The sequence below is a fragment of the Pocillopora damicornis genome, chromosome 2 (genome assembly GCF_964200805.1).
Source record: "Pocillopora damicornis chromosome 2, jaPocDami1.2, whole genome shotgun sequence".
Taxonomy (NCBI): Eukaryota; Metazoa; Cnidaria; class Anthozoa; order Scleractinia; family Pocilloporidae; genus Pocillopora; species Pocillopora damicornis.
In genome coordinates, this window is record NC_142671.1 from 9881818 (window position 1) to 9909312 (window position 27495).

At 37.9% G+C, this 27495-nt stretch overlaps 4 protein-coding genes and 2 pseudogenes across 8 annotated transcripts in view; 4 read left to right on the forward strand and 2 right to left on the reverse strand.

Moving 5' to 3' along the window:
• LOC113670873 (substance-K receptor-like) overlaps positions 1-3695 on the forward strand; it is a 4316-nt gene extending 621 nt beyond the window's left edge. The window contains exon 1 of the mRNA XM_089195346.1: positions 1-3695. This exon is cut by the window's left edge and continues 621 nt beyond it. Within this exon, the coding sequence (XP_089051472.1) occupies positions 1350-2525 (1176 nt within the window). The 5' untranslated portion in view covers positions 1-1349 and the 3' untranslated portion in view covers positions 2526-3695.
• A 1813-nt stretch (positions 3696-5508) lies between these two features.
• Positions 5509-8630, forward strand: LOC113670762 (neuropeptide FF receptor 2-like; annotated as a pseudogene). Its single transcript, XR_016183395.1, has 2 exons — positions 5509-5627; positions 7256-8630. The product of XR_016183395.1 is annotated as a neuropeptide FF receptor 2-like (transcript).
• A 599-nt stretch (positions 8631-9229) lies between these two features.
• Positions 9230-10938, reverse strand: LOC113670763 (ketohexokinase pseudogene; annotated as a pseudogene). The gene has a single exon (XR_016183396.1). The product of XR_016183396.1 is annotated as a ketohexokinase pseudogene (transcript).
• A 1042-nt stretch (positions 10939-11980) lies between these two features.
• On the forward strand, positions 11981-20664 carry LOC113670767 (substance-K receptor). 3 transcript variants are annotated; one of them, XM_089195349.1, is made up of 2 exons: positions 11981-12083; positions 18803-20664. In XM_089195349.1, exon 2 carries the CDS (start codon positions 18834-18836, stop codon positions 19995-19997), a length of 1164 nt encoding a protein of 387 aa, XP_089051475.1. In that variant the 5' UTR covers positions 11981-12083; positions 18803-18833; the 3' UTR covers positions 19998-20664. The 3 variants fall into 3 exon arrangements, with proteins under 3 accessions (XP_089051475.1, XP_089051474.1, XP_027042757.2); XM_089195348.1 differs by lacking the exon at positions 11981-12083 and adding an exon at positions 15299-15368; XM_027186956.2 differs by lacking the exon at positions 11981-12083 and adding an exon at positions 18108-18282.
• Positions 20665-21663: 999 nt separating this feature from the next.
• LOC113670866 (G protein-coupled receptor 83) lies at positions 21664-23847 on the forward strand. Its single transcript, XM_027187063.2, has one exon. The coding sequence runs from the start codon at positions 22152-22154 to the stop codon at positions 23322-23324; it is 1173 nt and encodes a 390-aa protein (XP_027042864.2). The 5' UTR covers positions 21664-22151; the 3' UTR covers positions 23325-23847.
• A 621-nt stretch (positions 23848-24468) lies between these two features.
• On the reverse strand, positions 24469-27222 carry LOC113670777 (neuropeptide FF receptor 2). Its single transcript, XM_027186969.2, has one exon. It carries the CDS (start codon positions 26668-26670, stop codon positions 25582-25584), a length of 1089 nt encoding a protein of 362 aa, XP_027042770.2. The 5' UTR covers positions 26671-27222; the 3' UTR covers positions 24469-25581.
• Positions 27223-27495: the final 273 nt, after the last annotated feature.

Here is a 27495-nt window from a genome sequence, read left to right on the forward strand (position 1 = left end):
TTACTTGTGATGCACTTAGCTTGCAAACATTCGGGAGAGGGTTTGAAAGCGGTGATCTAGCCAATAAGTGTCACAACATGAGACAAAAACTGACAGCACATGTCATTTCGGAGTGTTTAAATTGCGAGTGGCGGTCGAATGAATTCGTACCATTGAATTCGGCAATAATCAAGCCGCGACAGAAGTGGGTAAAATTTTTTTTCATTCGAGCATCCTTTGACAGCATTGAAAGTTTATGAGTTCGCTTCAATTTTGACTTAATGATTTTATTGTTATGGTGGCAGAGTAAAGGAGAACTGATTAAGTTTTCCAGCCAGCTATGACTAAGATCTTCAGTGTATTTGTGGAGCTGAATTTAATTTTTTTTACTGTTAGCTGACTAAGGATAAAATGTAAGTAGAAGAAGTGGTCATGAAGAATTTTTTTAGTTTGAGTTCAAATGAAAACGATAAAATCATTTTCCTATCATAGTCCTCGTTAAAACATCGAGGACTGTGATCTGCCATATGATTAGAGAGGTTTCTTTAGACTCAGCTTCGGTCTTCTGAGGAAATACTGTAATAACTACTCATAAAATTTTGTAACTTACAGTTTTAATAATTTTTTTTTCATTTTAGTAGTTTAGTTTTTTGAAGAGTTTGCGTCGTGTCTTTTTTTTAAGATTGCAGTGAGCTGTAATTTGGAAAAGCTGATCTATTCGCCAGTTGGGTCTTTTTGAGAACAACTCCAAATTATGCCTCATGGAGATATTCCCTGAGACAAAGTGAAAAAACACAAAATATTAGCCTTTACATATGGAACAATTAGCGGGCCAACAGGGGAACATGTAAGCGCGTAGACAAGAAAATGACTGAATCACCTCAATAGTATAAGCAAGCCTACAATGGTACAATTTATTTAGGTGCGAAGCAGTACAATTGACCTTTACCCAAGAGGAAATTGGATGCTTTGTTCCGAAACAGACGAATAAGTATAATAAAAATAATAATGAAAGCTGCTTATGAAAACAAAGCAAAGAATTCAGGATATATTTTAATTTTTTTTTTCTGCAGCTGAATCCATAAAAGCCCAGTTTGTGTAATTAAAGTAACAGTGCATTAGGCTGATCATTACGAAAACAGTCATCTTGTCTAGAAGAAAAAATAACTGAAATGTAAATCGTCAATCATTTAACGAAGGAGGAAATAGGATATTCAATATTTCAAGGATAAATGAAAGGATATCACCTACCGTTGCCATATATCGCTGTATAACCAAGGACATAGGGGTAATCGCCAAAATTGCTGATGTAATTTCTTTCTTTTCTTTTTAAATCCTGATCTTCTTTGAATAGATAAACACAGCTCAAGATGAACAACAACATGAATAACACAACGTATGGTGAAGAGGGAGCTTTGTCATGTGGCTATCCGAGCGTTTCTCTCTTACAGCAAACAATCAGAGCAGGAAGTGTTCTTCTAGTGTTGATTTGCTCACTTGTGGGAAACATTTTTGTTCTGCGCGTCGTCAGGAAAAACATCAAGTTGCACTCTGTGACCCATTACCTCATTGTTAACTTAGCAGTCGCGGATCTTTTGATAACAGTCTTTAACATGACTGAGTTGTTTAAAATCGAAGTGACTGGAAGTGAACAAACGTTCGGTGGCGTTGCTGGTAAGGTTTACTGCATCGGAAGCATTGTCATATTTAACCTTTCCGTTGCCTGCTCCATTCTCTCTTTGTCGGCGATTTCAATTGAGAGATTTTGCTCGATCATATTTCCGTTCAAAAGAATCATTACACTCCCACGTGCAAAAGGGATGTTGGTAACCATCTGGGTTTTCTCCTTTCTCATCACAATCCCTTTCTTCTTCAATATAAAAACTGAAGACTATTACGGTGATGGAGTGTTCTACTGCATCGAGGACTGGTCCCCTCTTGATTCAGAAAAAGCTGCCCAAGTGTTTCAGGTTATATTCTTCCTATTGATGTACGCATGCCCACTCACTGTCATCTTAGTACTGTACTTAATTATTGGAGTTAATTTGTGGAGGCGCCAAGTGAGTGTGAAAGCCTCTTTAGGAAATTCTCAGAGGCGAACACGCATGACAGTACAAGTAATCAAAATGCTTGTCACCAGTGTCGTGGCCTTTGCATTATGTTGGCTTCCCCAACACGTTGCACTGTTCATTGGTTATTTCAGGCTAGACATATGTCCCCCTGAGTTTTTATGGTTTGGAGGACAAATACTTGGGTATGCAAACAGCATGATGAACCCAATCATCTACATTGCTTTTCATTCAGAGTATAGAAAGGAGTTCAAAGTTGTCCTTGCCAGGTTTTTCCCTGTTTGTCGTGGACATCGTAAAGGTGCAACAACTATAAACCTACAGAAACAGAACAACCCTGTAGAGCTGGGCATGGTTAGTGTTTTATCGTTTAAAGTGAGGCTTAGTGATGGACTCCGATCTGAATTTAGTGATGTTAACTCTAACAGTCCCTTCAAAGGGAGCAGAGAAAATCAAGCTTTGAATAGAATTGAGTAAATTTGTGATAACAATAATCAACGGAGTGGAAGAAATAAAAATTGTAATCAGTTAAAAGAAAGTGCCCCATATATCTTGATCTTAGTTATTGGATGTGATTCCCCGAAGTGGATTCGAAGTAAGGGACAGGTGCTTGGGTGAAGAATCTGCAAGTGTAAGATAGCATGGAAATTCAACTTTCAATGTATAAAATAAGCTCTAGTCAAATACAAGAAACTCAACCAAATCATATCGGACTTAAATACAGCCTTTTGGAATTATGGGATTTGAATACAACACGTTCAGAATTGTATCTTCAATGTCCAAATGTAAATCAAACGGAAAAATGGGCGGCTTGAGTCATGAATCCGTACTTTGCTCTCAAATAGAAAGAGCTGAATTTTAAAAGGTTCCAAACCATTAAGTAACACCGAAAACTTCAACCTCAGGTCGATGCAAGGAACTTTCATTCTGCTTGAATATTACTAAGTGAAGTGTGGTTTATAGATGTGGAAGACCATAATACAGGGAAAACGGGATAAAAGGTGTTCTTATACCTGAAATTGTCTCAATATCTCCCTATCTTCACTTTCCTTCTTTGAAAGACATTTCCAGCCAGTCTTTATTATAAGGCATGCTGTAATTTGTAGAAATTTACAGTTGTGCATTAGCCAGGTTTATTTGTAAATAGAGTTTTCAAGTGGCACTTGACCACTTTTGATCCGATAATCTCAGCAAATGTAAGCTTATCTACAACGTTTTATTGGGACTGTTAGTCATTCATAAATACCTTTGGTATCCTTGAAATATGATTTAGATGTTCAGAATAGAAGCTGTATATATGGGGAACGAATCAAGTGAGTTTGTGCAAATTGCACATATGAAACAGATGGTGGGCGATCTTTTTCCGTAAAGAGGGACCGTTCATAATTTATCGCCTTGGGAGGGAGGGATGGGGACGGGGTGTTATCCCTGGTAAATAATGACTAGTCCCTTAGTATTAACCTTTGCGATTGAATTCCAATCAACAATTGCTCGTTAAATCGGGGTGAATAAGGTTTGCTGTGTAAATACTTAATACTGCTAAATCTAAAACAGTGTTGCCAGTACGTTCTCTTAGACTTTGGGAGATAATTATCTCATTGTTCAGTATATAAATCTAACAAGTCAATAAACATCAATGAAATTTGGGATTTGCATGATTTTTTTTATGAAGGTGGTAGTTTTGCGGTTAGCAGCACTTTTGAACGGCCTGAGTTGAAGTTAAGGCAGGTTCATTAAGTTGTAATACTGAAAAGCGTACTAAATCAGTGCGTAAAAGCATGAAATGGCGTCTCTTCCGAGAGCAATTAACATCCTCCTGGTCTCCTGACGCTGTAAAACGCTCTGGGAACCAAGGTCACGGGTTAAACAATACGTTGATTGATTGATTATTATTGAAAGAGCCTGTACCTTGAACAATAAGGAGGTTCAGGATGTCTTATTTTCTTTAGAAACAGGCCTGAAATTACATGCCTGAAATTTGATACAGCGTTTTCAATTCATTAGATACAATCGACTTACGTCGCGAGCGGGTGTTTACTCCAGGTCACACAAGTGGCGCCATAAACGCTCTCGCCAAATTTCTCTCTATGAAAGAACATTTTGACAAATAAGAAATATGATGAATTTTACTAACTAGATCTAACACTGCACGTTTTCTGAATGAGCATGTTTCGTTTTTAATGTTCTCTTGCGAGGGTCTCAGTGCGATGTGAGCTCAAAAACTTTGAAATCTACTCCTTACAACTTACATTATATAAAAAAAACTACATAATTTGTGTGTTGAAAGTGTGTTGTGTGTTAAAGTGTTGGACAACGCCAGTCAAAATCTTTACAAAAATTGAGATTTCCCTTGAAAGAACATTCATAATTAGCTGATATTTGAAAAAAATTCTAGTCGGTGATGTTTAAAAAGTCTTTTCTTAATCATAACATTCGAAAAAAGTTATTTTGCCTTTGAAAAAGGTAGTATTTTGAGTTTTTTTCGTAAAACCAATCTGATATCATTTCGCTTTCAAATGTAAATAACCTTTCAGAGTTCTACTGTCTAACAACCAAATATTAATAAGAAAAGGCTCTTCTCAAGATAATTATCTGCAATGTAAACTAAGGACCCTCGCGTTTGAAAGTAGTGGAATATAAATGACTGGCATGTTAACCGCTTAAATATCCACATGTTTATTTGATAAAGGAAAGCTATGGAAACTCCAGAAGCCAGTAATGTTGAATTGCCTGACGGTTTTTAGCGGAGCTGACAGAGAACTAGTAAAATAGACAACCTTGCATCAAATGACAGTTTGTTCTGATTGGGTATAAATACAAGACGTTTTTTTAGGGGAAGCAATGGAGTGAACTTGGCGGGACACGGATGCTGTCACTTTGTAACAAGTAGTGTAAGACAAATTAAAGACCGCCTGAGGATACTCAAGCATAGAGACATTGTGGAAGTCAGAGAACTGATAACCGGCCCAATTTATCATTACATAAAAAATAAACGGCGCCGAAGATATTCGTTTCAATTTTCTGACTTATGTGAAATGATGACCGATTGGAAGAGGCGACTAAGTAATGCCAGACCAGATGAGTATCGAATGTCAAAAAATGGAAAAGAAAATACAAAAAAATAGTGGTCCTAAAAAACAAGTATCCGAATATTTTGGATGAAAAATGTAAGAGCGATTTCTTCTCTATTTAATACGAACGCCGACTGCACCGAAGACAAAAAAGCCAATCTCGGGGAACAGGGAAACCGAATATTTACTGCCCCCTAACTAAGTTAGACAGGTAGGACTGTCTTAATTATTTTTGCATCTGGTCGCTTTATGGCTAGCTAATTTAGTGAATAAACAGAGGAGAATCGTGTTTATAATGTCGGCGTTTTTGTTTTAATTACTACTTATTTACACCAGCTATTTACATCAGCTGAAACACCTCTGAAATTTTAAATTATGAAATAAGCGGTGTAGTGTTTCATTACCAGGGAAAGAAATATTGTGCAAGTATATCAAGGCGGGGAATTGGCGGTGCAGTTTTACTTGGCCTCTTATGTCTTAGTTATTCACAAAGTAGCTAGGGTCACAGGTGAGGCGGATGATAATTTTGTTTCAATCGAGAGTGATAACAGAACCCTTTGTTGGCATTATTAGAATTTAAAGAACTGACCCCGTCGATAAGAATGAATTGCCTTTGAGGATTTAGTTTGGGATCGAGTTCTTAACATATCCTTGTACTTGAATGTCTAACAAATGGCGTCCCATTTCAAGTAGTTTCTTGCCACCTCTCCCAATTTTGTCACTTTGAGTCAATGCAATTGATACATTTCGAAATCCATTGTTAAGGACACCGTGATTATCATTTTCAATCAGTAAACATGACCTTAGAATTCGATTTTCGCCACAATTTTCTTTTCTTTCAAAAATCGTTCTTAGTCGTACATTGTTCTTTTCTCCTTTACCATTCTGGCTCTACTCTTAACGCAGAGTATCCTGTGTTTCTCTCTATTTTTCTGATCGGCCCAGTTTGCTTTATTTTAGAGCGAAAGAAATTTAAAAATGCTTTAAGACTACGGATATCAAATTTTAACGTTTAATTTTCGTCCTTTGAATCTGATATGTGTTGTCTAGCAACATTTGTCAAACAAATGTGCCCCTTAGCGGTTGTTATTACTTCAGCTGAAACGAAACCGCCTGACAATTGAATAATAACAATTTTTGACGTTTCTGTCCGAACTGTTCGAAGTCACTGAATTTTTTCTCGGTTGATTTCGGAACTGGTAAATCTGAAACTCAATTCTTTTGATTTCGACGTCGATATTTTCTTAGAAAAATAAATTAAAAGTTAGCAATCAGCAGAGTTAAGCAGGGCGAAACAGTCAGAATTTTCATCACCAAAAGCGAATATAATTTTCTCAAGTTAAAGCGGCCGTATCACCTGCCCAATTCCAATAAATTTTCAAACTAATGAACTGTTCTTATTTTGCTGCTATATACTACTATAATTTTCAAAATACATAGATTTGTTTCAATAAACTCCAAAACGCGACCAGGCGTAATTTAAAATTCGCTTTATTAGGATTTCATGAGTCACGTTTTAAAAGTTCGCTGTTGGTGCAAACTTAGTAGGAGATAAGTGGGTAAGCCTCGGTATCAAAACAAACAATGAAGCCACTTTGATTTTCACCCCACGGACAGATAAAGAATATTTAACATCTTTAACCTTTTTATTTCCTCCTTTAACTGAATATATGCATGTGACTGTATTCTATCGATTTGAGCCGACATCATAACCAGGCACGTTTGGTGTGGTGAATAAAATGAATGTGCAAAATGATAAATTTATGCACAGTTAATGATATGATTCTGGAAGTTTTTGATTATTCCGTTTTTATAGCGATTTGGTGCATTGTAATACTTATAACTTTCTCAGAGAACTGTCCAAGAGCATGTTTCTTCGTCGCTCTTGTTGAAGGCGAAACTATCTGTTTACCGTCAAAAGCAGGAAAAGGCTGAGCTAAAGAAAATTAAAATGTCTTAAACGATATTTGTGTGACAAAAGCCATAAGATTCTGTCATTTACTTGGACAATTCGTCGCTCATTGCTAAAAATGTGATGAAAAAAACAGGTAGCCTTTTTTGTCAAGATCAAGTGGGTATTGTCAGAGTGCCTTTGGGAAGATATCCGATCGAAGAAACATGCAATTTTCATTGCAGATCTTGGTTTTATTCAGACGGACTGGAAGGACCCTCCATGAGTAAAGAGAGCTCTCTGAAGACTCCATGAATAATCAGTCAGGCCTAGACGACTTTTATCCTCTCTCAGAATGCCCAGCAGAAGAAGAAATGAACAACTCGCAGAAGCTATTCGTTCAGGAAAAACTAAATTTGATTGCCACAGTCATTTCTTTATTCAGCAACATTGTCGTTGTCTGGACCATGCGAAAGAATCCACGAATGCGAAATTTAACACACCAATTGATCGTCAACATTGTTATGGCAGATATCCTCATTACAGTCTTTCCCATGCCTTACAAACTTTAGGCTCAAATAACAGGCAGCGACGCGGTAATGTTTGGTGGATTGCCAGGAATGGTTATCTGCAAACTGGTGGGTTACAGTCAAAATGTTTCCATCGATTGCTCTGTTCTGACCTTGACGGCAATTTCCATGGAAAGGTTTACGGTGGTCATGTGTCCTTTCAAGAGAGCCACTTTGAACCATAAAGCACGATATACTGTCATCCCTATTTGGATCATTTCCATTGTGATGTGTTCGCCTCTTCTTTACGTAAACCAGTTACTGGAATACGAAGGGAAGTTTTTCTGCCACGAAGAATGGACTCCGTTGTTGATTTCAGAAATATACTCCCCCAGCCGGAGTTACACCGTCACACATTTTGCATTGAATTATGTTTTACCTCTCATCTTCATAACAGTTCTGTACTCCTGTATAACGTCATGCTCGACCTTACTCGGCCGCTAGAAAGAAACTTGTGAGGATGCTAAGAGTTATCGTATGTCTCTTTGGCTTCCTTATCACGTTGTATTTCTACTTCTGTTTTACAGCAAGAAATACCTAGTACGCCCCGTTCCAGAAACCGTGATTTTCTATTGCCTTTTTGTCGGACACACTAGCAGCGCCGTAAACCCTTGTATTTATTTTGCCATTCAGCAGGTTATACGCTCCATCTGCCGTGGGAGATCTTCACCCTTGTTAGGATGTATTATTCTACACAGATCATCATTCAACCTGCAGGTTAATTCTGGTCTTGTAGATCAGACAGAAAGTCCTTCAAATGTAGAAATGACGTACAGAAATCAATTTCTAGAGTTTGGCACCACAACTCAAGTTGTCATAAGAAATGTAAGCCGCATATATTATGAAAACGTATTGTAAACATCTGATCTTCATGATATTCACAACTCGGTCAATCACTTGTTCCCAGTTTTCACCCGTTTCTCCACACACTGCATTCTCGTTATTTCAAGCTACATGAAATGTTTTGTGTAGGACCGAGGGTTTTCATTTTTCGGCATCTTGATATCCATGAATTATTTTCGATATATGATTCGAGTGGCACTGTAAGCCGAAGTGTCAAAAAAGGGAACGAGTTTCTGTTCATCTGTTCGTAACGAGGGGCAACAAAAGCTCGTACAAGCAATTTTTCAATTTGATACCCCAGCACGTTTGCTTAGGCAGTGGTACAAAGCTTTCAAATGGCATCTTTTGGAAAAGGTTAACCAATTTTGAATTCAATTCGGTCATGGTACCATCACAGCAATATTTCTGTACTTCGGCTATCGATTTCTTCTCTTTTCTAACCTTCCCCGTTAGAATCATGAACAAGAGTACCCAAATTATTAAGGTTAGGAATTCTACTCAGAAAATATTTCAATAATTTTAAGGGGACGACTGGTAACAACTGTATTTTTCTCCTGTGCCATGTAAAGCTTTCTAAGACAGATTGTTTATCAGAAAGTCAGGAGTTTCTCGAGGAGAGATTTGTTCAGAAGAGAGTTCGTAAAGAATAGTTAAAAGCTAAAAGCTAAGTAGTGTTTAATGGCATTGAATCCGAATGACCAGCAGAAAATATACCGGTATGTCTTAATATGTCCGGATATGAGTCTCTCGAAAGTTTCTAAAAAGTTGCCGGTCGGCAAACTCATTAAACTTGTCGAATCCATTGGATTTTACTTTGCAGAGTGTATTTCATCATAAAGCATATATTAACATGGTTTCTAAGGAGAATTCTACCAGATAATCAAGAGGTCAAAAATGCTATTTGGCTGGATGACAAATCTTTTGTGCATGGCGAGAACGCAAAAGACTCAAATCATACTTCAAACGATGTTATAATGAGTATTCTAGCTCATGCTAAGCGACAATAACGTCTTCACGGTTGCTGATACCTCAGATAGAAATTGACCAAGGGAAGACCGGTCAGAGTTTTAATCGTAGCAGGAAGGTAATGAAACAAAACGTAAATTTTTGTTTTTTTTTTTTCAATTTACGCTTTGCCTTTACTTTCTATTAAAAGTGTTCCCGTGTGTGAAAAGACGTTTACATTCTCTTTTTATACACAATCTGCATTACAATTTGGTGAACTCATAACAATTATGACTGTCCATTATAAAAGCGTTTCCCTTCCTTTGTGTCACCGCAATATATACATCAAAACTTAAGACCACAAAAGCGACCTAGATCCCGTCATTCCCCGCCCTAAGGGATCTTTTGCAAACAGCTTGATAAACTTTCAGGATATACTTCCCGCGTACAGATATTTTAGTTTAGAAATTAGCGAAGAAATTCATAGTTTGTTCTCTCGGAAAAATGCGTCCACGAGCCCATCATTTCCGTTCATACCGCATTTAAACCCTGCCAGTTTACAAGCAAAAGTCAACGTATCATTCAGTGAAGATCCTTGCATAAGGCTCCAAATGGCACCGGCAACAAATGTGTCCCCGGCTCCAAGGGTATCAGTAACTTTCTCAGGTGGGAAGGCATCGCTGTGGGTTTCCATATTTTCCGGCCCGATTCCATCTGCACCTTTTATTCCCCAGGGACATATAACTGTGGCACCTTTCTTACATTTCGTATGTAGCGATTTAACGGTCTCAGAAGGCGAGGAAAAACCCATGAATTGGCCAAAATCTTTGCTTACGAAAACGACATCAGCTTTATCAAGCAACAATAAAAGACTGTTTCTTGGTTTTTCCAACTCTACGGAAACAATGATTTTGTTCTTTGGTAGTTGAGCGGAATTAAAATCTTCAACAGCGGAGATCATCTTCACAATCTCGTCTTCATTCCTTCTGCCTTCAAAGTGAATCCAGTCGTAGCCCGACAAGTCGAGTTTTTCAAAGGTGTCGTTTGTTAACTCTGGAAGGTTATTTCTTGAATGGACGACCGTTCTGCTGCCAGTTGTCAAGCTGAGCGTTACAAACGAAGTTGGAGTTCCACAGCCTCTATGGCGAACGCAATTATCATATCGTACCCCTCCCTCGAGCAAATGTTTGCAAACAAAGTCAGCCTCCCCGCCATGTGACATTGAACCAAGAAACTCGCACTCCATTCCCAACTTAGCTAATATCGAGGCATTCGTACAAGCATTGCCTCCCGTTTGCCATCTCTGTGAAATTGCTCTGAGATCTTCGTCCTCTTCCGGATAACGTTCACATGTGTTCACAATATCAAGGGCGATTAAACCCACACAAAGGATTCGTCGACGACCCATAACGGTTTAGTCTATATTGTTGAAACTCCCAGGGCAAGATGGTATTCATAGGTATTGTGCCACAGATAAAAAAAAGTAGCGAGTATATGATTCGAGTGGCACTGTAGGCCGAAGTGTCAAAGAAGGAAACGTGTTTCTGTTCACCTGTTCGTAACGATGGGCAACAAAAGCTCGTTCTAAGCAATTTTTCAATTTGATACTCCAGCACGTTTGTTTAGGCAGTGGCACAAAAAGCTTTCGAATGGCATCTTTGGGAACAATTAATAAACACGGGGTTAGCATGGATGGCAACGAATCTTCTGGGCGCGATCAAAATTGACATTGATATTGTTGACATGGCGGAACACCAGACGTGATCCAAACGAAAAACGTTGAACTTTCCTTTTTACGGGGTGCGAGCTTAATATGAATGGAAATGATATTCTTGTGGCTAGATTTTTTCGCTTCAGAACGACATAAATTCAGGCAGTAGTAGAGCCATATATAGGGACAATGTGTGAGAAGAGAAAACTATCATGTGCTAATTTACTTCGATTATCGCTGATAAAAAAGTTCGAAATATTGTTCCTGGAAATATAAATGTTGGAACGAGCTATCGCAGGGAAGCTCCAAAACCTCGTCGATTCATCGTTATGATATGTGGAAGCGTGCGATGTAACTGCGACCTCTCAAAAGAACGAAGTGCGATATTCGTTTGCATTACTTTTGCATAGTATTACATATCAGCGTTGTTTCAGTTCGTCCACTTGTACCTGCTGCGATCAGCGACTGTAACTGTTATTAATCGCCGAGATTATTTCTTTAACTAGCGTCTAACTACAACTGCCACTTGTTGTACATGGTAATTTAGTATTATAAACTGAGTTGATAAAGTGAATTGGTCACCGTAAAGATTTCCAAAGCCCACATTTCGAGCGTTAGCCTTCCGTCAGAGTATTCTGTTATATTATATTCTGGTTTTTGGCTGGTACGCACAGGCGTTGTGATCAGTTTTGAAAATCCGTCAATCCTGAATGAATAATAACAAATTTTTAGGCAAGAGGCCATCTGTTTTTGGCCTGCTTGTTCTCTTGGTTTTATGTTAGCGTTTTTGATGTCATTTTTAATGGATAATTACGAGGTACATGAGGTATAATTCCTGAGGTACATGGTATTGTAAATATTTCTAACATAAGCCGCAAGTAGGCCTAGAACATACGGTCTCGAGATTGATATAATAGTTTCACCCGAATTATGAGATAATTGTTTTCTTTCAGCACAAGAAGAGTTAGGGTCGGGGAAATGTTAGGGACTGGAGTCGAATTAATGGTATGTTGATATTTAATTTTGGTTGACGAGTGTTATACAATTATAATTACGGTCATTGTGGCTCAGTTTAAATCGAAAGCCATTAAACGAAATAGATGAATACTCCTCAAGAAACTGATAGAAGCAAATCAATAGTATTTAAATTTTAAATTTTTCTCTTCTAAACTGTACTTAAATCATCCATTCATCATGAATGATAAACAGCAGCTCTCTACAAGAGAGTTAAGTTAACTCTTAAAAGATCCATGATTATTCTCTCACCAACCATCTGTTCCGCGCTATTTAAAGCAGATATCTTTTATCGAAATTAGATGGACGCGGCTCATAGTTTTATTCCTAATTATTGTATAAAGATATATCTCAGTATAAGTGTGGCCTCTTCATCCCTAAGGGTAAGAGGCTGAGCTGATTTTGTAGCACTATGATGTAGATTGCGATCAGAGGAGTTCTATTTTTGACCATTAATTTAAAATTTGCAGCTGCCTTTATCCTCCCCTAACATGATGTTTTGTTGATGAGGTTGCCCCAGCTATTTTAGCGGGCACGTTCCTTCTGCATTCAAAATCAAAGATGTACCAAAACCGTTTAGTTTTTTTTATTATGCTCTTGTAAACGATATAAAACTGATATGAAGTTTGGTCCCAATTCTTTAACTTATTGGTTATTTGATGTGCCAGAGTATATGAAATATGCATTGATTTCGACTGCTTTTATTCAAATAATGTTTACTTTTGTATTTTTCATACTCCAATACTCCGTAGGTATCGAGCTTAAATTAAAAGTTCCTGCTAAGCTCTTACTTAACTAGTAGAGAAGCCTCGACTATGCTCTGTTCTGTTGTAAAGCACAACAGCTGGGGGGAAACACGAGACGTACTTCTTGAGTGCTCTTGCCGCTTCCTAAATGCTTTACAACAGAACAGAGCACAGTCAAGGCTTCTGTATTTGTTTATAATAAAGAATCCGTTAAATCCCCCAAGAATGACTTTCAATTTTCAAAACAAACTTTATTTTCAAAGCGAATAACAGTGTCGTCAGCATGCTCTATACTCTCATAAAGCACGCTACAATAAGCCAATCAGAATCCCTGTTAGAACGGTTCAAACAATCTGATTGGCTGTACAAGACTAAAGCTGTCAAAAGTGTCAAACCATCAAAGTTGAAAAACCATCAAAGTTCACAATCTGCGATAGTTTACAAACTAAAATAGTTCGGCAGGTCGATTTTAACGCTTTTGCCTGAAGTTTTTAATACAGAATCTTCAAGTGAAATGTTCAGTGAACTTCAGCCGAATTATGGCTCACAAAAAACACGCGAGTTTTTTTCACATGACAAGGTAGAAAACAAACTGTTTAACTGAATTTATTCTTTCCAAAGATCATCATAAGGTAATAGGTTTGTAGTGTCAATAATTTTTACACTTAAAACGTTAAAAACCCATTGTTGTTTCAAGAGGTCCATTAGTTGAGCCACAGGTGAACAAACTTTATCCCCAGGCTACCACGTTGGTCGATGGCATTTTGACAAAAGAAGTGAGTTCCTACTCGTTTATCAACCCACTGGTATTTCATTTTATCGTGATTATCTCCGCGCACGGGTGAAGTATCTTTAAAGAGATACCTTTTTTCATTAATCGCAGGTAAGACGTTTACTGTGTATTTACACAAAAGGAAAATAGAAGGACGTTACTTTCTCTTGATTTACTTGAAAAGTAATCTACTCATGCTTTACAATGTATTTACACCAGAGACAGTAATGTAATATTATATTCTCTTGAACTCAGCCATCATTATAGATTAACAGAGTTTTGAGGGAAGGAACTTTTTCGTAAGGTTATCTGTATACCATCAAGCTCGTGACAAATGTTGTATTGCTGAGGGCTGACAATTATCCTAAGATGTAACCAAATCCTGAGTCCACCTTTTACTTTCAAGGAAGACTGTTAGGCTGCGTCGCCAACTCGACAGGTGGAAAAAATAAAGATCTATAACCACGTTGAGGAGTTTAATTTTAAAAGCTGAAGCTCTTTAGCGAATGTTAGCCCTGCGTTGAAACAAGTAAGTGCGCCATTATTTGTTATGTCTCTCCGCCTGTTTTGTCCTTCAGTGAAACCAAGAAGGTAGGGCGCCCCAAACTGAACAAAAAATTTCAACAGCGAGTACCAGCTAAAATTCAGACTTTACCATTTCATATTTAACGTAACTTGGATCCAATAGACTTCTCTTTCGGTAGCGGTAGCCTCTTTGTTTACTAAAACAGGTGCTTGTGGAAAACCTCCTCTAGTTTCAATGTATATTTTATATTGTCGGATAAATTTATCGTTTAAAAATCGTGGGCACTTCACGTTGTTAAATCGTGTACAACACAATCCCGAGCAAGATGTTTTCTAGTAGGCATGTTAGACGACAAACTGTCACATGCTGCGCGAAACGCACCTACAGCGTCTTTAAGTTCGGTGCAATCAAATTTTTCTAAAACAATCTTCAGCCATAACAGAGGAAAACAAAAAGAGAGAGGCTCAAAACAGCTGCATAAGAAGCCAATTATATAAATTAAGGCTTTTGGTTGGTTGTTGTCAATGGTTGTTGTCATTGCGCAACTTACCAAAACCCAAATTAGATGACATTAGTAAGAATGTATGTACTAAGAAGACTGGCATGTTACCAATGGTCACGCTGTGCCCGTCAAATAAAAACTACACCATATCTTAACCTTTTATACCCTAATATCAATATACATATTCTCCATACTGTTCTCTATACATTTCCTGAATTGCTGACAAGAAGAAGTTGTTTAAAAATCACGAGCTTCTTTAGTTGGGCATTATCACATCCTCTATACTCATGACCTCAATGAGTGATCCAGGGTGATACTGCACGTAGAAATTAGATGCTAGCTCTCTCTTGATACCAGTGACTCTAAGGGGTCCAAGATTTCATTTCCCTGGTTGATTTCTTCACCGCTTCACCCGCTGTTACCAGATGTTTCTCACTAAATTTTTTCTAGCTTTTTGGTAACTTCATGTCTTAGAATTTTTTGTTGAGCTTAGTGAGGGGCCCTGAAGTCTTAGGTTATTAATCGCGATTGATATGATCGTGTAAAATCCAAACACCACTTCACTAACTCCGTTGGTTTTCTTTTGTTTTTCCATTTGAACGCTGTTTTGTTTAAGAATCTTATTATTTTACATCGCTTGCGAGGAATGCTTTAGTGTAAAAATGTACCTGTTCGTATTGGGTTTCAGTTCGGTTTCATAGATCGCAGTTCAAATCCAGTGCAGCCTAAGGTAAGCCCAGCCGCAAATGTAAGTGTTATTCGTTAAGTTCCCGCTATCCTTTTCTTTAGTTTTATTTTAAAGTTTTGTGTTTTTATAACTATCAGTTTTATTTTTAACCGCACTTAAATCGATTTGCCGTAAACGGAGTTGTCGTCAGGGCAAAATCTTGAAAAAAAAAGCGACTTAATAACGATTTATTGCTGATGGTTTCCCTTATGACAATACTTAATCAACATAAGAATCCTCTAAAACTTAAAAGTGGCGTTTTTAACGAAGGAAGACTAATAAAAGAAGCAAACTGACTTAGCGTTAAATCAGATATTTCTTTAAACTCACAACTCAGTTTAAGATGGGAAAAGCTTTTGAATGGATGGATCCCTATGTGTTTTACATAATTTAGTTGGAATTTCTCTGCCCGGAACAAAATTACATATATATCCTGTTGCCTGGAGGTATATGATGAAAAAGTAATTTCGAATGATTGCGGTGAGATGCGATGCTTAAATAATTTTGAATAACAACTTAACATAATTAGCATATGCTATGACAAAGGTTTCATATTCTCTTTAGCCTTGGGAAACTTCCTGACAATTAGCCTGGCGAGGAGTCACATAAAGACAGTATGTCTAGCTGATGTCAGCATGCACAATGCTGATGATGGCCAGTCAAATTAATTGAAACTGAAATTCTCCTGAGCCCAAATGGAAGAGTTTAATTTGCAAAAAAGTTCAAATCAAGCAGTCGATGAGCGTTCCTTTTCTCAACTAATCAATAAAAAGCTGAAGCTTTACATATGGTAAATCAAACCGCCAGCGCCGAAAGCGCCATACTTGAATATGTCGTATGCAAATGCTGAATCTTAACAATCACTTAATTTAAATAATTTGTTCGCAATAGCGAACAAAAACTTCCAGTTGCACTATCGCAAAAGGCGAACTTCGTTTTGATTTTACAAAACATCTCAAGCCATCCTGTTTTGTTTTCGGCTTTTTTCTTAATTTTTTGAATGGAACAGAATCAAGACGTTATCGCCTGAAAAAATCTTTGTCTGAGCATAATGTAGTTAATCTGATCGCTTTTCATCTTGGGCTACTCGCAAATTCTGAAGGAAAATTGACACTCTAGATACATTAAAGTATTCGTAGTTTTTCGTTCTTGTCACCTTTAATTCCCTTTATTAATTCCCGTTAGCGCCAACAGTTCGAATTATCTGACCAGTGAGTGACTGACAGAGCCAAAACGATTGTACTGCTTGTTTAGACAATTTAATTGAATGGCGCCTGCCTTATACTTAGCCATTGGGCACTGCAAGGAAGTCAATACATCTCCAAAAATTAGCTGAAAGCCCAATGAATATAATCACTTTATGTAAATTGCGATATCTATCCTGAAATGATTTAAATTTGGACTGAATTGCCTAGCCAGTGGATTAGCCACGGGCAATAAGCACAGCAATTGGGGCTTTTACTTTATACAGCAATACTCTTCAAGTACTCTACACTACATCAAGGTCTGGAAAAATCTTGAATGGAAAATATTAATGAATGACTGGCTACGGGTAAAAAGTGAGTGCACATTTAATGTGACATTGATAGGTAATGTTCACTTGGCTCACCTTTTGAAGAAAAAATATCTATCATTCTACATCATGCTTTTGTCAGTTCAGTCGCTGCCTGACAAATAGTCATATTTCATCTCAATGGTTCTGGAAGCTCCAATAAAGGACCATGACATTTCCACTCCTCAATCCGGATTTAAGAAATGTATCGTTAGTATGCTTGCTAAGGATTCATGTTTGTATAGTAAGTCCAGTTTACAGCTCCATTTTATTTCAATTAATAGAAATTGGTCAAGGGATAAAAATGTTGTCAGGTTAAATTTTAGACACAGTGGGTGATCTAGTACAGGTCCAAAAAATTACGCTGCACTTGCTACGCCACGAGAGTTCACAGAATGCTTATTTACATAAACTTGATTCCCCGTCGGGCTCGTGCTATATACAAGGTTATAATCACCCGGGCAGCGCACGAAACATATCTGTTTATGGAAAATTTAAAGAGCTTGCTTTCAATTCTTCGGAGCTTTATTCTTAAGGATCTCGAAAGAGATTTATTTTTGAAATTCCGAGTGTAATTCAATTGTCCGGTATTTCTTTCTTCTTTTTGTTGAGACAAACTTAAGTGTTTCTTTTCTTGTCGAGATGTCAGTTTCGATAAAAACAACAGTCATGAAAATTTGACATCAGCCGCCATACAAGTATTTCAAAAGGGATTTGATCATAAAGAGAACGAATCGATAAATCCATATTTTTATGTACAAAGAGAAACAAAACAATTCGATATTAGTTGTTTGGAGCATAACGTTTCTGTGAAAAAATACATTGATACAAAACGCCAAGTAAATACGTACCCTAACTAATAATAGCACTATGGTTTTAAAAGCCAGTTGGCAGATGACAGTTAATGGTTCATTCGTGACATGTTATGCACATCTAACGCAGAAATTTGTATTCACGCTGCTGGTTTGTATCTCTTTAAACAATGTATAACTGCTTTGTGATTGTCATTTCGTGATTGTAAGTTATTTCTGGTCAAGTGATCGACGAGAAAGTGTGTAAAATGCGTCTCGATCTTGAATACATCAGGGCAAAGAAAGAGATCGCGAAAGGCCATTAGGATTATGATAACAGCCATTCAGAATCCACACCCTAAGGAAATAATAACAAATGAGATAAAAATACAACTGTCCATCATTTTCTGTCATGTGAGAGACCATTGTTCTTGAATTGGCAGCTGGCAAAACAGTTGCTTAACTAGAGCTCTATCTCTGCCAAAAGAAGAGGAACCATTTTGGTTCAAAAATGAGAATAGTTATGAACAATGCAGCGGAAAGATGGGCAACATGACCATGAGTCACGTAATGAGTAAGTCTCTAATGAGGAGAGTGGGGATAAGTAGAGGAACACGTAGCTGGACTCTTTAAACAAATATGTATGTGGAGCATTTGTACTCCTTTACTTTCATATAGCTGCAAATTACAGTCAGTAGATATGTCTCCGTGTGGTAAAGTTGTTATTATATCCATAGTTAACTAGTTGTTTATACACGGCTTGCCACTGTGACTCTAAAAGGTAAATAACGAAAACCCCGGCGATGAAAAGACTAAGGAGAATCGTTAACATCAAGAAAAAAAAATTGCAAGCCCATTGTATGGCAGAAGATGATTACGGAAAAGTCGATTAGTTTAGTCTCATTTATGACCTAAAAGGTTTGAAATGTGAAATTTCAAACAGAAGTCCTCTCTCAACTCGTTGATATTTAATTTTTTTGCTTGTTGTTATCCGAGAACAGATCGAACGAGTATTTCACACGAAGCAGCTATTGTTAATCGCAGGATAAGACTCAATTTTCACATTTTTTTTTCTGTATCATATTCTGTTTCAGCTAAAACAAGAAGCGATAGAAACAAAACAACATGAGCTTTGTGAATACTAATCAAACCAACGACACCTTTTCTGATGAAGACGACTATTACATAGATGATGGCTGCCCTCCGAGTAAGGAAGCAACGAGGCCTCAATATTTGACCAAAGTCATGATGTACGCCCTTATGATAGTGGTGTCCTTGATCGGAAATGTCTTGATAATATCTGTTACTCGACGCACCCGAAGTATGCAGAAGGTAGCTTTCCACTTTGTTATAAACATGGCCATCGCCGATCTCGTTACCACGTTGATTAACATGCCGGAAGCCTTGACGGTTGAGATACGAGATTCAAATGACTGGTTGGTAACAGGAGACGCAGGAGTCATTCTCTGTAAGCTATTGCCCTTGTGCCAAGACGTCTGTGCGTTTTGCTCTATTCTTAGCTTACTAGCGATTGCACTGGACAGGTTCCTCGCCATCTGCTTGCCTCTTAAGAGAATCATGACAGGAAGAATCGCTAAGGTTATTATTGTAAGTACTTGGCTGATTCCTTGCCTTTCAAGTGCCCCAATGTTGGTAGCAAACATTGTCGTAGAAGATCATGGACAGTTTTTTTGTATTGAAAAGTGGCCAGTTCCTTTCGACGACGAAAAGACAGCAAGGGATTACACAATAACTCTGTTTGTGCTCTTCTACGCTCTTCCATTAATAATCATATCAACTTTGTACAGTTGCGTCATCTATAAGATCTGGCGAAGGAGGGCTCCAGGACACCGCTTGGCCTCAACTACTCGACTTTACACCCGTAGCAGAAAAAAAGCATTAAAAATGTTCATGGCAATCGTTCTTTGTTTCGCACTTTGCTGGCTTCCGTATCACGTCTTGTTCTTTTTAGAGACCTTCGATACGGACTTTTACAAATGTGGAGTGCCTCTAACTGCGGCCTTTGTTTCTTTTTTTCTCTCCCATGCCTTAAGTGCACTGAACCCATGCATATACCTGATATTCAACAAAGACTATCGAACTGGGGTAAAGCGTTTGCTAGGATCCTGTGCTAAGTGGTCAGATACGGTACACCCTGAATTTAACACTGGTAGTGATATTAACACACAAACAGGCGTCCAGGAGGATCGGGAGATGACCACGTTTCAAGCTCAAAGTCCTCAAAGCGGCATCAGAAACTCGTCACTGAGAACAATAAAAAAAAAGTAGTAATCAAAATGATCCTAATTTCAAAGCACCTATGGTTAGCTTCAATCTCGGTTTCAAATATTTATCATGAACGTGGTATACGCTCGATTCCAGAAACATTGACACTGGAAAAGCGTTAGACAATAAATTTTGAAGTCCAACGAAATGGGTACGCTTGTGTAAAAGATAATAGCTATAATTATTGTTCTCGGCGAAAGATGGATGCCATTCACACATTGCTGATAGAAAAGAATTATTTTAAAAAATTATTTCAGTCTTCAAATTTAACTAATGATTTATGTAAAGGTTCAAGCATTTAAGGTTTCCACATTTTTGCAACTGAGTGAGTATATCATAATCGCTGGCTAACTGAACCGAGTGTGATAAGCCAAGTATTGTTAATTTTTGGAGCAGCTTAGGAAGAACAAAATAGCTTACTGTCTCGCTGCTGCTACCTACCTGATTATTTCGATGAAAGAAGCAGCAAATAAGATGAGTACGGTTGACCAGGAACGTCCAGAAGTTCTTAATTCTTATCCGCAAGAACGAACTTCTGTAATCACAAGTCGCTTTACTAGCATTGCGCGGCGAGAGAATATTTTCTACCGGCCGCACGTCCACATATGCGAATTGTATCTTTTGTTGAGGTGTCTGAGGTTGATACGAAATAAAGTTTTCATCTGAACTTCGATGGGCGATTTTTAATCATTGGAGACCCAAGTTATGCTATCCCTTCCTCGGAAGTCACAAAAATATGAAAGTTACGTCAGTAGTGCTTTCTTGAAACTCAAATTAATTTCTGTATCACTCACTCAAATACGTTGCCGAAGTTGTAAGTGAGTGTTCCAAGGAAAAAAATGAAAACAATTTTCAGTAGTAGAATACAGTGGAATACTGCGTATGGTGAGGCTCAGCACAATGCGGGAAGAATTTCTAGTTCGTTTTTCAATAAGAAAACAAATCCACTTCGAAGGGATCCTTTGAAGATTTTTAAATGTAGATTGCTCTGGATTGAAGAAGAAGCTAGTTTGAAAAAAGAACCAATAACAACAATTGCAGAAATGAAAACGACGGTAGAAAGAGGCAGCTATGGTTGAAATATCTGTGGTTTTAAAGAAAACGATACAACTGATACAATAAGAAAATAGTCGAATTTAAACTTATTGCTCAAAGAGTTAATAGAGTTATTCATTGTCATTTGACCTTTTGTCCTCGTTTCATTGTAACATAATGCCTAGCTTTTTTAGTCTTTTTTGGGTTGTTCGTTTTCTCTTAAAGGAAGGCGATTTGGCGTTGTTAAAGCGGACAGTGTTGGGAGCACCTTATCTCCTCCGTTCTCTTCGCGTTTGGGCCACACCCTAATCAATCTTTTTCTAAATCGAAAAAGGACATCACATTTTCAAAGAAATATTGATATCTGGACTACATGTGCAACCTAAAGTGCAAACTCATTTACATTCACGGTTAATTTGGAATAATTATAGTCGTTAGACGATCATACCCTTTGGTACCCTTTTTCGTAGGGAGGAAATCAGGGTAAATTTTTGTTTTGTCACTGGCTAACCTTGGTCCACGTGACCAGGGTTAGGGACAAAGGCTCCAGAATCATTACATTGCATTTTAACTTTATTCCATGCAGTTTTTAATCTAAAACGATGTGCACCAAACATATATTTAGGGCAAATGGAAAAGTGTCGTCAGTGTTATCTTGGTATGGCTTCCTCCCTCCTACGCCTGTGATCTAAGAAGACGTTTCCTGTAGTCTCAAATGATTTTTTACCAGAAATAATAAGATGATCCTTATTTGGGAAAATAATGCTTATAATGGGTGTTTCGTGGTCAATTAAAATATTTCAATTTCAGTTAACCAGAGAAGCCTCTATTTTAAAACAAAACTTAATGCTCAGCCTTTGGTACCAAAAGACAATTTTTCATCTTCATACATACACCAGAAAGGTTCTGTATGTGGCCCCATGTCGGACGTGAGTGAGTTTGAAGTGAACTTAGATCATTAAACACTTAAAGAATATATGAATGGCGATGATTCCCAATTCAATATAATTTGAATATGAAAGAAGATCAGCTGGCTTATGTAAGCCTTTCTCGCGACGCTTTGAGTGTCATTTATAAGCTTACGATCGCTTTTAGGAGATAAACCATAACGTTACCAACGCCATGAATCGCAGCTCAAACGCGACAAACAACACATTTTTGAATGACCTTAGCGAATTTTTTCTCTATGACTACTGTCCTCTACTTTCACCGGAGGGATTACTCATGAGAGCAGCAAAAATAACAGGATTCGCCGTTATAATAGCAACATCTTTGTTTGGAAATCTGTTAGTAATAATCGTCACTCGCAGAGATCAAAGGCTGAAGAAGGTGGCCTTCACTTTTGTTGTAAACATGGCCATTGCAGATCTTCTCACCACAGTCATCAACATGCCAGAATCTCTTTATGAGCAGATAAAAGATACAGATGAATGGATTGCAGGTCACATCGGGGTAGTGTTGTGTAAACTTTTACCCTTCTGTCAACAAGTTTGCTCGTTCTGCTCTGCTCTCAGTTTATTAGCCATAGCATCCAACAGATTTTTTGCTATTTGCTTTCCACTGAGGAAATTACTGACTCGAAAACTGTCTACAATTATAATTGTGAGTACGTGGTTGATACCTAGTTTTTTTAGTGCACCAATGTTTCTGGTAAACAATGTGGTAAGGGAAAAAGGAATTTTTTTTTGCGTTGAAGAATGGTCAGCCCCGTTTGATTCCTTGGAGTCTCCAAAATATTATACCGTAATTCTTTTTGTGCTCTTCTACATTCTACCACTGGCCATTGCATCTGTGTTGTATGGTTGCGTCATTCGCAAAATTTGGAAGAGAAAAATTGTTGGAAATCACTCATCCAAGACAAAACGGCTGCTTTCTAGAAGCAGACGTAAATCATTGAAAATTTTTATCACCATTTTGGTTTGCTTCGCATTTTGTTGGCTCCCAGATCACGTAGCCTACTTCCTAATTGATGATAACGAGGAATTTCGTGATTGCGGCTTGCCAAGAGACATTTATTATGTTTCATTATTCTTTCCCCATGCAATAAGCGCGTTAAATCCTTGCATCTATATCATATTTAACCAAGACTTTCGGTCTGGCACGAAAGATTTGCTAATCATGTGTCGTCGGGTACTATTTCGATGGAACGAACTCGTGGACTCGAGGAATAGGTCGTCATGCAACGACAAAATGAGTTGGGATGAAGAAAAACACTTAGAGGTTTACCCACTTTATTCGTTGAAGACAAGAAGACCACCAAAGATGAGCACTGAATACTGCAAATCATACGTTTAAAAGGTCATGAATGGCGGTCTCATTAATACATATTTTCAATTGTTCATTAGACTTCATTTGACTTTTAGAAAAAATGCAACATAAATTCAATCACTTAGGACCAAAGCGTTACTGATGAAGCGCAGTATTGGCTTCTTAAACGTTTCTCTAAGAAGTGGCTTTTAAAAGGAAAATAAACATAACACATACAGTGTTCATTATTGACCTTTCAAAAAATATTAATAAGCGTACAACAAATAGCTGCAATTAGTGTTGGCGTCCTTGCCTAAAAAACTTCAACTACTTTTTAAGTGCGGAGGTAAATATAGAGTTTAGAAGGCCATAGACGGCATATTAACAAGTCTACCACAGAAAAAACTTTTAGTTTAAACAAATATCTATCAAGAATATTTTAATACAACTTTGGTGATTATTTATTATCCTTTAATCAATGCGATAGTTCAGAAGCGATTGCGTGCAGTTTTCTCGAAATGCTTGAATGCGGAAACTGGGGAATATCACATTATTTTTTTGCCGACCATGACGCGAACCTCTATGAGCATTGAATGGAATGCAAAAATCTGAAGAAGAAAAGCGGAAGCAGTAAAAAGAAAGTATGTGAATGCTAAATTGTATGTTATTAGCGAAAACATTAAAAGAAATATTACTTACATTATGTACGTTCTGAGAGGAAGTTGTGGTTATTTGTGACCCTCCACGGAAAAAAAAAGTGAAACTTGCCTTATATAATTTCTTATGCATCATCACTACTACTCGGTGCTCGTTGGAATTTTCCAAGTGGTTAAATAGAGCTCCCTTTGGCCCAATTTTCGCTCACACTCTTCGGTTTTGTTTAGTTTGCAGCATACTGAAAGCCTGTCACATATGACACCAGTTAGTATGTCTGGTTTAGCGCATTAGGGAGTTCAGTCTCGCCATTTGCCACTGCAATGGTAAAGCATCGAAACGCCAAATCTGACTGATGGGGCCCAAGATTTAAATTTTGCTCAGGGACTCATTTTAATTTTGTTTCGAGCTCAAATGATAGCTTTCTTCGTTCGATAAACGAGCGCAACTTGAAATCCATCATCTCTCTTAAACTATTTACCCAGCTGTCTTTGGTTTTGGGTGACCCAAAGAGCATGCGCGTGACTAAATAATCCGGTTGAATGGATGGATGCCTTTATTTAAAAATAAGAATAAACCTCAGGGTAGCCCCGTCAGAAGCCCTAAAGAGCCACCTGCTATCAATGGGAGCCCTGAGTATAAACTAAATAAAACACATTACAATTTCATGCGAAATACAAACAAGAAGATATAAAGCACATTTATAAGGCTTCAGATTTCTAAATTTAAAATTATGTATATATATATATATCGAAACGCCAAATCTGACTGATGGGTCCAGTTTAGGGTTCTCTCTCGACCTCGTTGTACCACGTTAACCATCCTCCCCACCCTTTCCCCCTAATATTTTCCCCTTTCCCCTCGTCCTTTCATCACTTCTATTTCCACGAGGAAGCAGCCAAGTGAGTTTGCACCGGATCAAATTACACCTGCACCTCTGCATACATTGCATTTATCCAGAAATTTTTATTACAATATGTCCTGGGTAAATTAGTATTTTCTATTAATATCCTTCTTCTTGGTCAACATCAGTCTTGTGCCGTAACTGTATAGTTCATCAAAAAGAGATCAGTTTATCACGGCTGATGAACGGCTGCATGCGGTTATTATTAAATTGAAGTAAAATTGCAGTATCATAAAGAAAAAAAATTTAGTTGACATGAATAAATTACTGTACCTGACTTGAACAAGTGCTGAGGAGATTAAAGCGCGGTTTATTTTATAGGTTGCTTAAAACAGCTATATATAAATCTTAGAATCGTGAATGTGCTCAAAAGAATTATTCCTCGTATTCAAAAAAGTATCCATAGCATTTTTGCAAAAGGTCAGATTTAAGCAGGAACACTAAGTAGTTTTGTTTTTTTTTTTTTCAGTGGGTGAACCAAGTTCAATTATATGCAAGGGCAAATAAGCGTTTCAGGTCTTCGCGATGTAAGGGTTGCCATGAATTTGAGTTAATGGGCCTTTTTCAGTAAATGATTAAATAGACACTATGGAATGCAAACGGTTATGGTCTTTAAGGAGCTATTTAGTTAGCTTACAATGGATGGACTGCTAAAAATGGACTTAGCAAATACCAGTTTTAAATCCACATGTAGCCACTTTCAACACCCTCATTCTCATCTCAAAAAACGTCTGTTAAATTTTTCGGTTAAATGTATTGGCATTTGGGCGACCTTATCTTTGCAACGCGCTCAACCTTAGAATTGTATTTTGGCTTAGTAGAACCAGTCGCTTCCAGTGATTGATTCTCAAGGCCGGTAAAAATTCGTGCGCAGCTTTCGTACATTTCGCTGAGTCCCTTCCGATAGTTTTTGTTGAAGATGAAATATATACAAGGGCTGATAGCTGCGTTAGAATGCATAATAAATAATGCACAGAAATGAAAGTTGACTTCATCTATTCCAGGCGGTATTTTTTTTATGTTCCAGACGAAGAGGAGAAGGCAGCTAAATATTGTGACAGGCGTGATGCAAGAAACGAACACAACGACCACCGTCACAACTTGTTTTAACACTCTTCTGTTTTCTTGTTCACGCCTTTGTCGCTCCCGACAGGAGTGTTCAGTGGGTCCTTTCTGCTTCCAAACTTCAATTGCAATGGCTGTGTACAATATAGTAATCACCGCGATAGGAAAAAATACCAGCACCAAGAAAATGATCAAAAAGTAAACTTTTTGAGTGGAGGCAGTTTCAAAGGCCGGCTCCCATTCGTTCTTGCAATATGTATCGTTCCCTTCCACTATCAGTTTGAAAGTGTAAAAGTACGTCGAGTGGAGGCCTACGGCAACAACCCAGATGAGACAAATTACTATGCGGCAAATTTTAGGCGTTATTACAGCAGGTTGGAAGGGAAATTTCACCGCGTGGAATCGATCGAAGGCTATAACAACCAGGCTAAGTATCGAAACGGCTGTTGAGATGTCTTGTGAAAAATTCACAAACTTGCATAATATTTCTCCTCCGATGCCAACGACAAGCCATCGCGATTTGCCGATCACGATCTGCGCTATCTCCTTCGGAACAGCAAACAGCGGAAACAGCAAATCGCTGATGGCCATGTTGGCGATCAGGTTGTTAGTGGTGGTCCGCATTCTGGTGTTTCGGAAGATAATAATGATAACCAAAGTGTTTCCTACCAGCGACATGAGCATGATTACACAGTAACATAATGCTTTGAGCACTTTCACCACAGTCTCCGCTTCTCCTGCAGTCGAGTTGCTGGTTGTAGAGTTCATCATGGTGGCTTTAGATTACCTTCACAAGTAATGTAACTGTTGCCGTCCGAACTATTCTTTGGAGAAATATTTATCAATTCATACAAATTTATGTGCTCTGGTTCTTGTAATAAACGCAAATGTATGGCCAAAACAGCTGCTGATTCGTTTAGCTGCTGATTCGTTTAGACGCCTACTATAAATTTCTTGAAAGCTCTGGAAGCGTTCCGTCGTGTATCCTACGTTGATCACCTTAAAAATGGCGTTGTTTCAACCTTTTTACAGGGTAATATTGAAAAGAAGGAATCTTTCTTTCCATAGCGATAAGAGTTTAAAAAGCCTGTCTTCCTGTCCTAGACTTGATTGATAAGTATACAATTTCTGTGTACTTTGCAACGAACGTGTGTCTTTAGCCGCCGAAATGACGATTAAAATTCTTCGTTCGTTCGAGGACCCCCATTCTAAAAAGACTCATTCGCGTTTGATTTACCGTTTTCGATTTACCAGACGTAGCTAAAACTGCCTGAATGCGCAAATCAAAAACACAGCTCGTTTTCTCTTCATTCTGCCGGTAATCTCCGTAATACTACAAACGACACCTGCAAGCCCCAAGGATAAATTAAAACTAAAAAATGTCATTTGCGATTGCAATTTTCCTACGCAAGAAATCAATTTTTATTTGCATCCGTAGCTAATTCATCAAACGTTCTGGTGAATTTTTATATTGATTTATTACAAAGCAAAAGCAGAAAGAAATTAATTTGAGGGAAGCGTTTGTTTTCCGCCCATAGCTTGACGGACGTTTTTGACACTCAGGCAAAAATTAAATATGGTGGGATTAAACAGTAA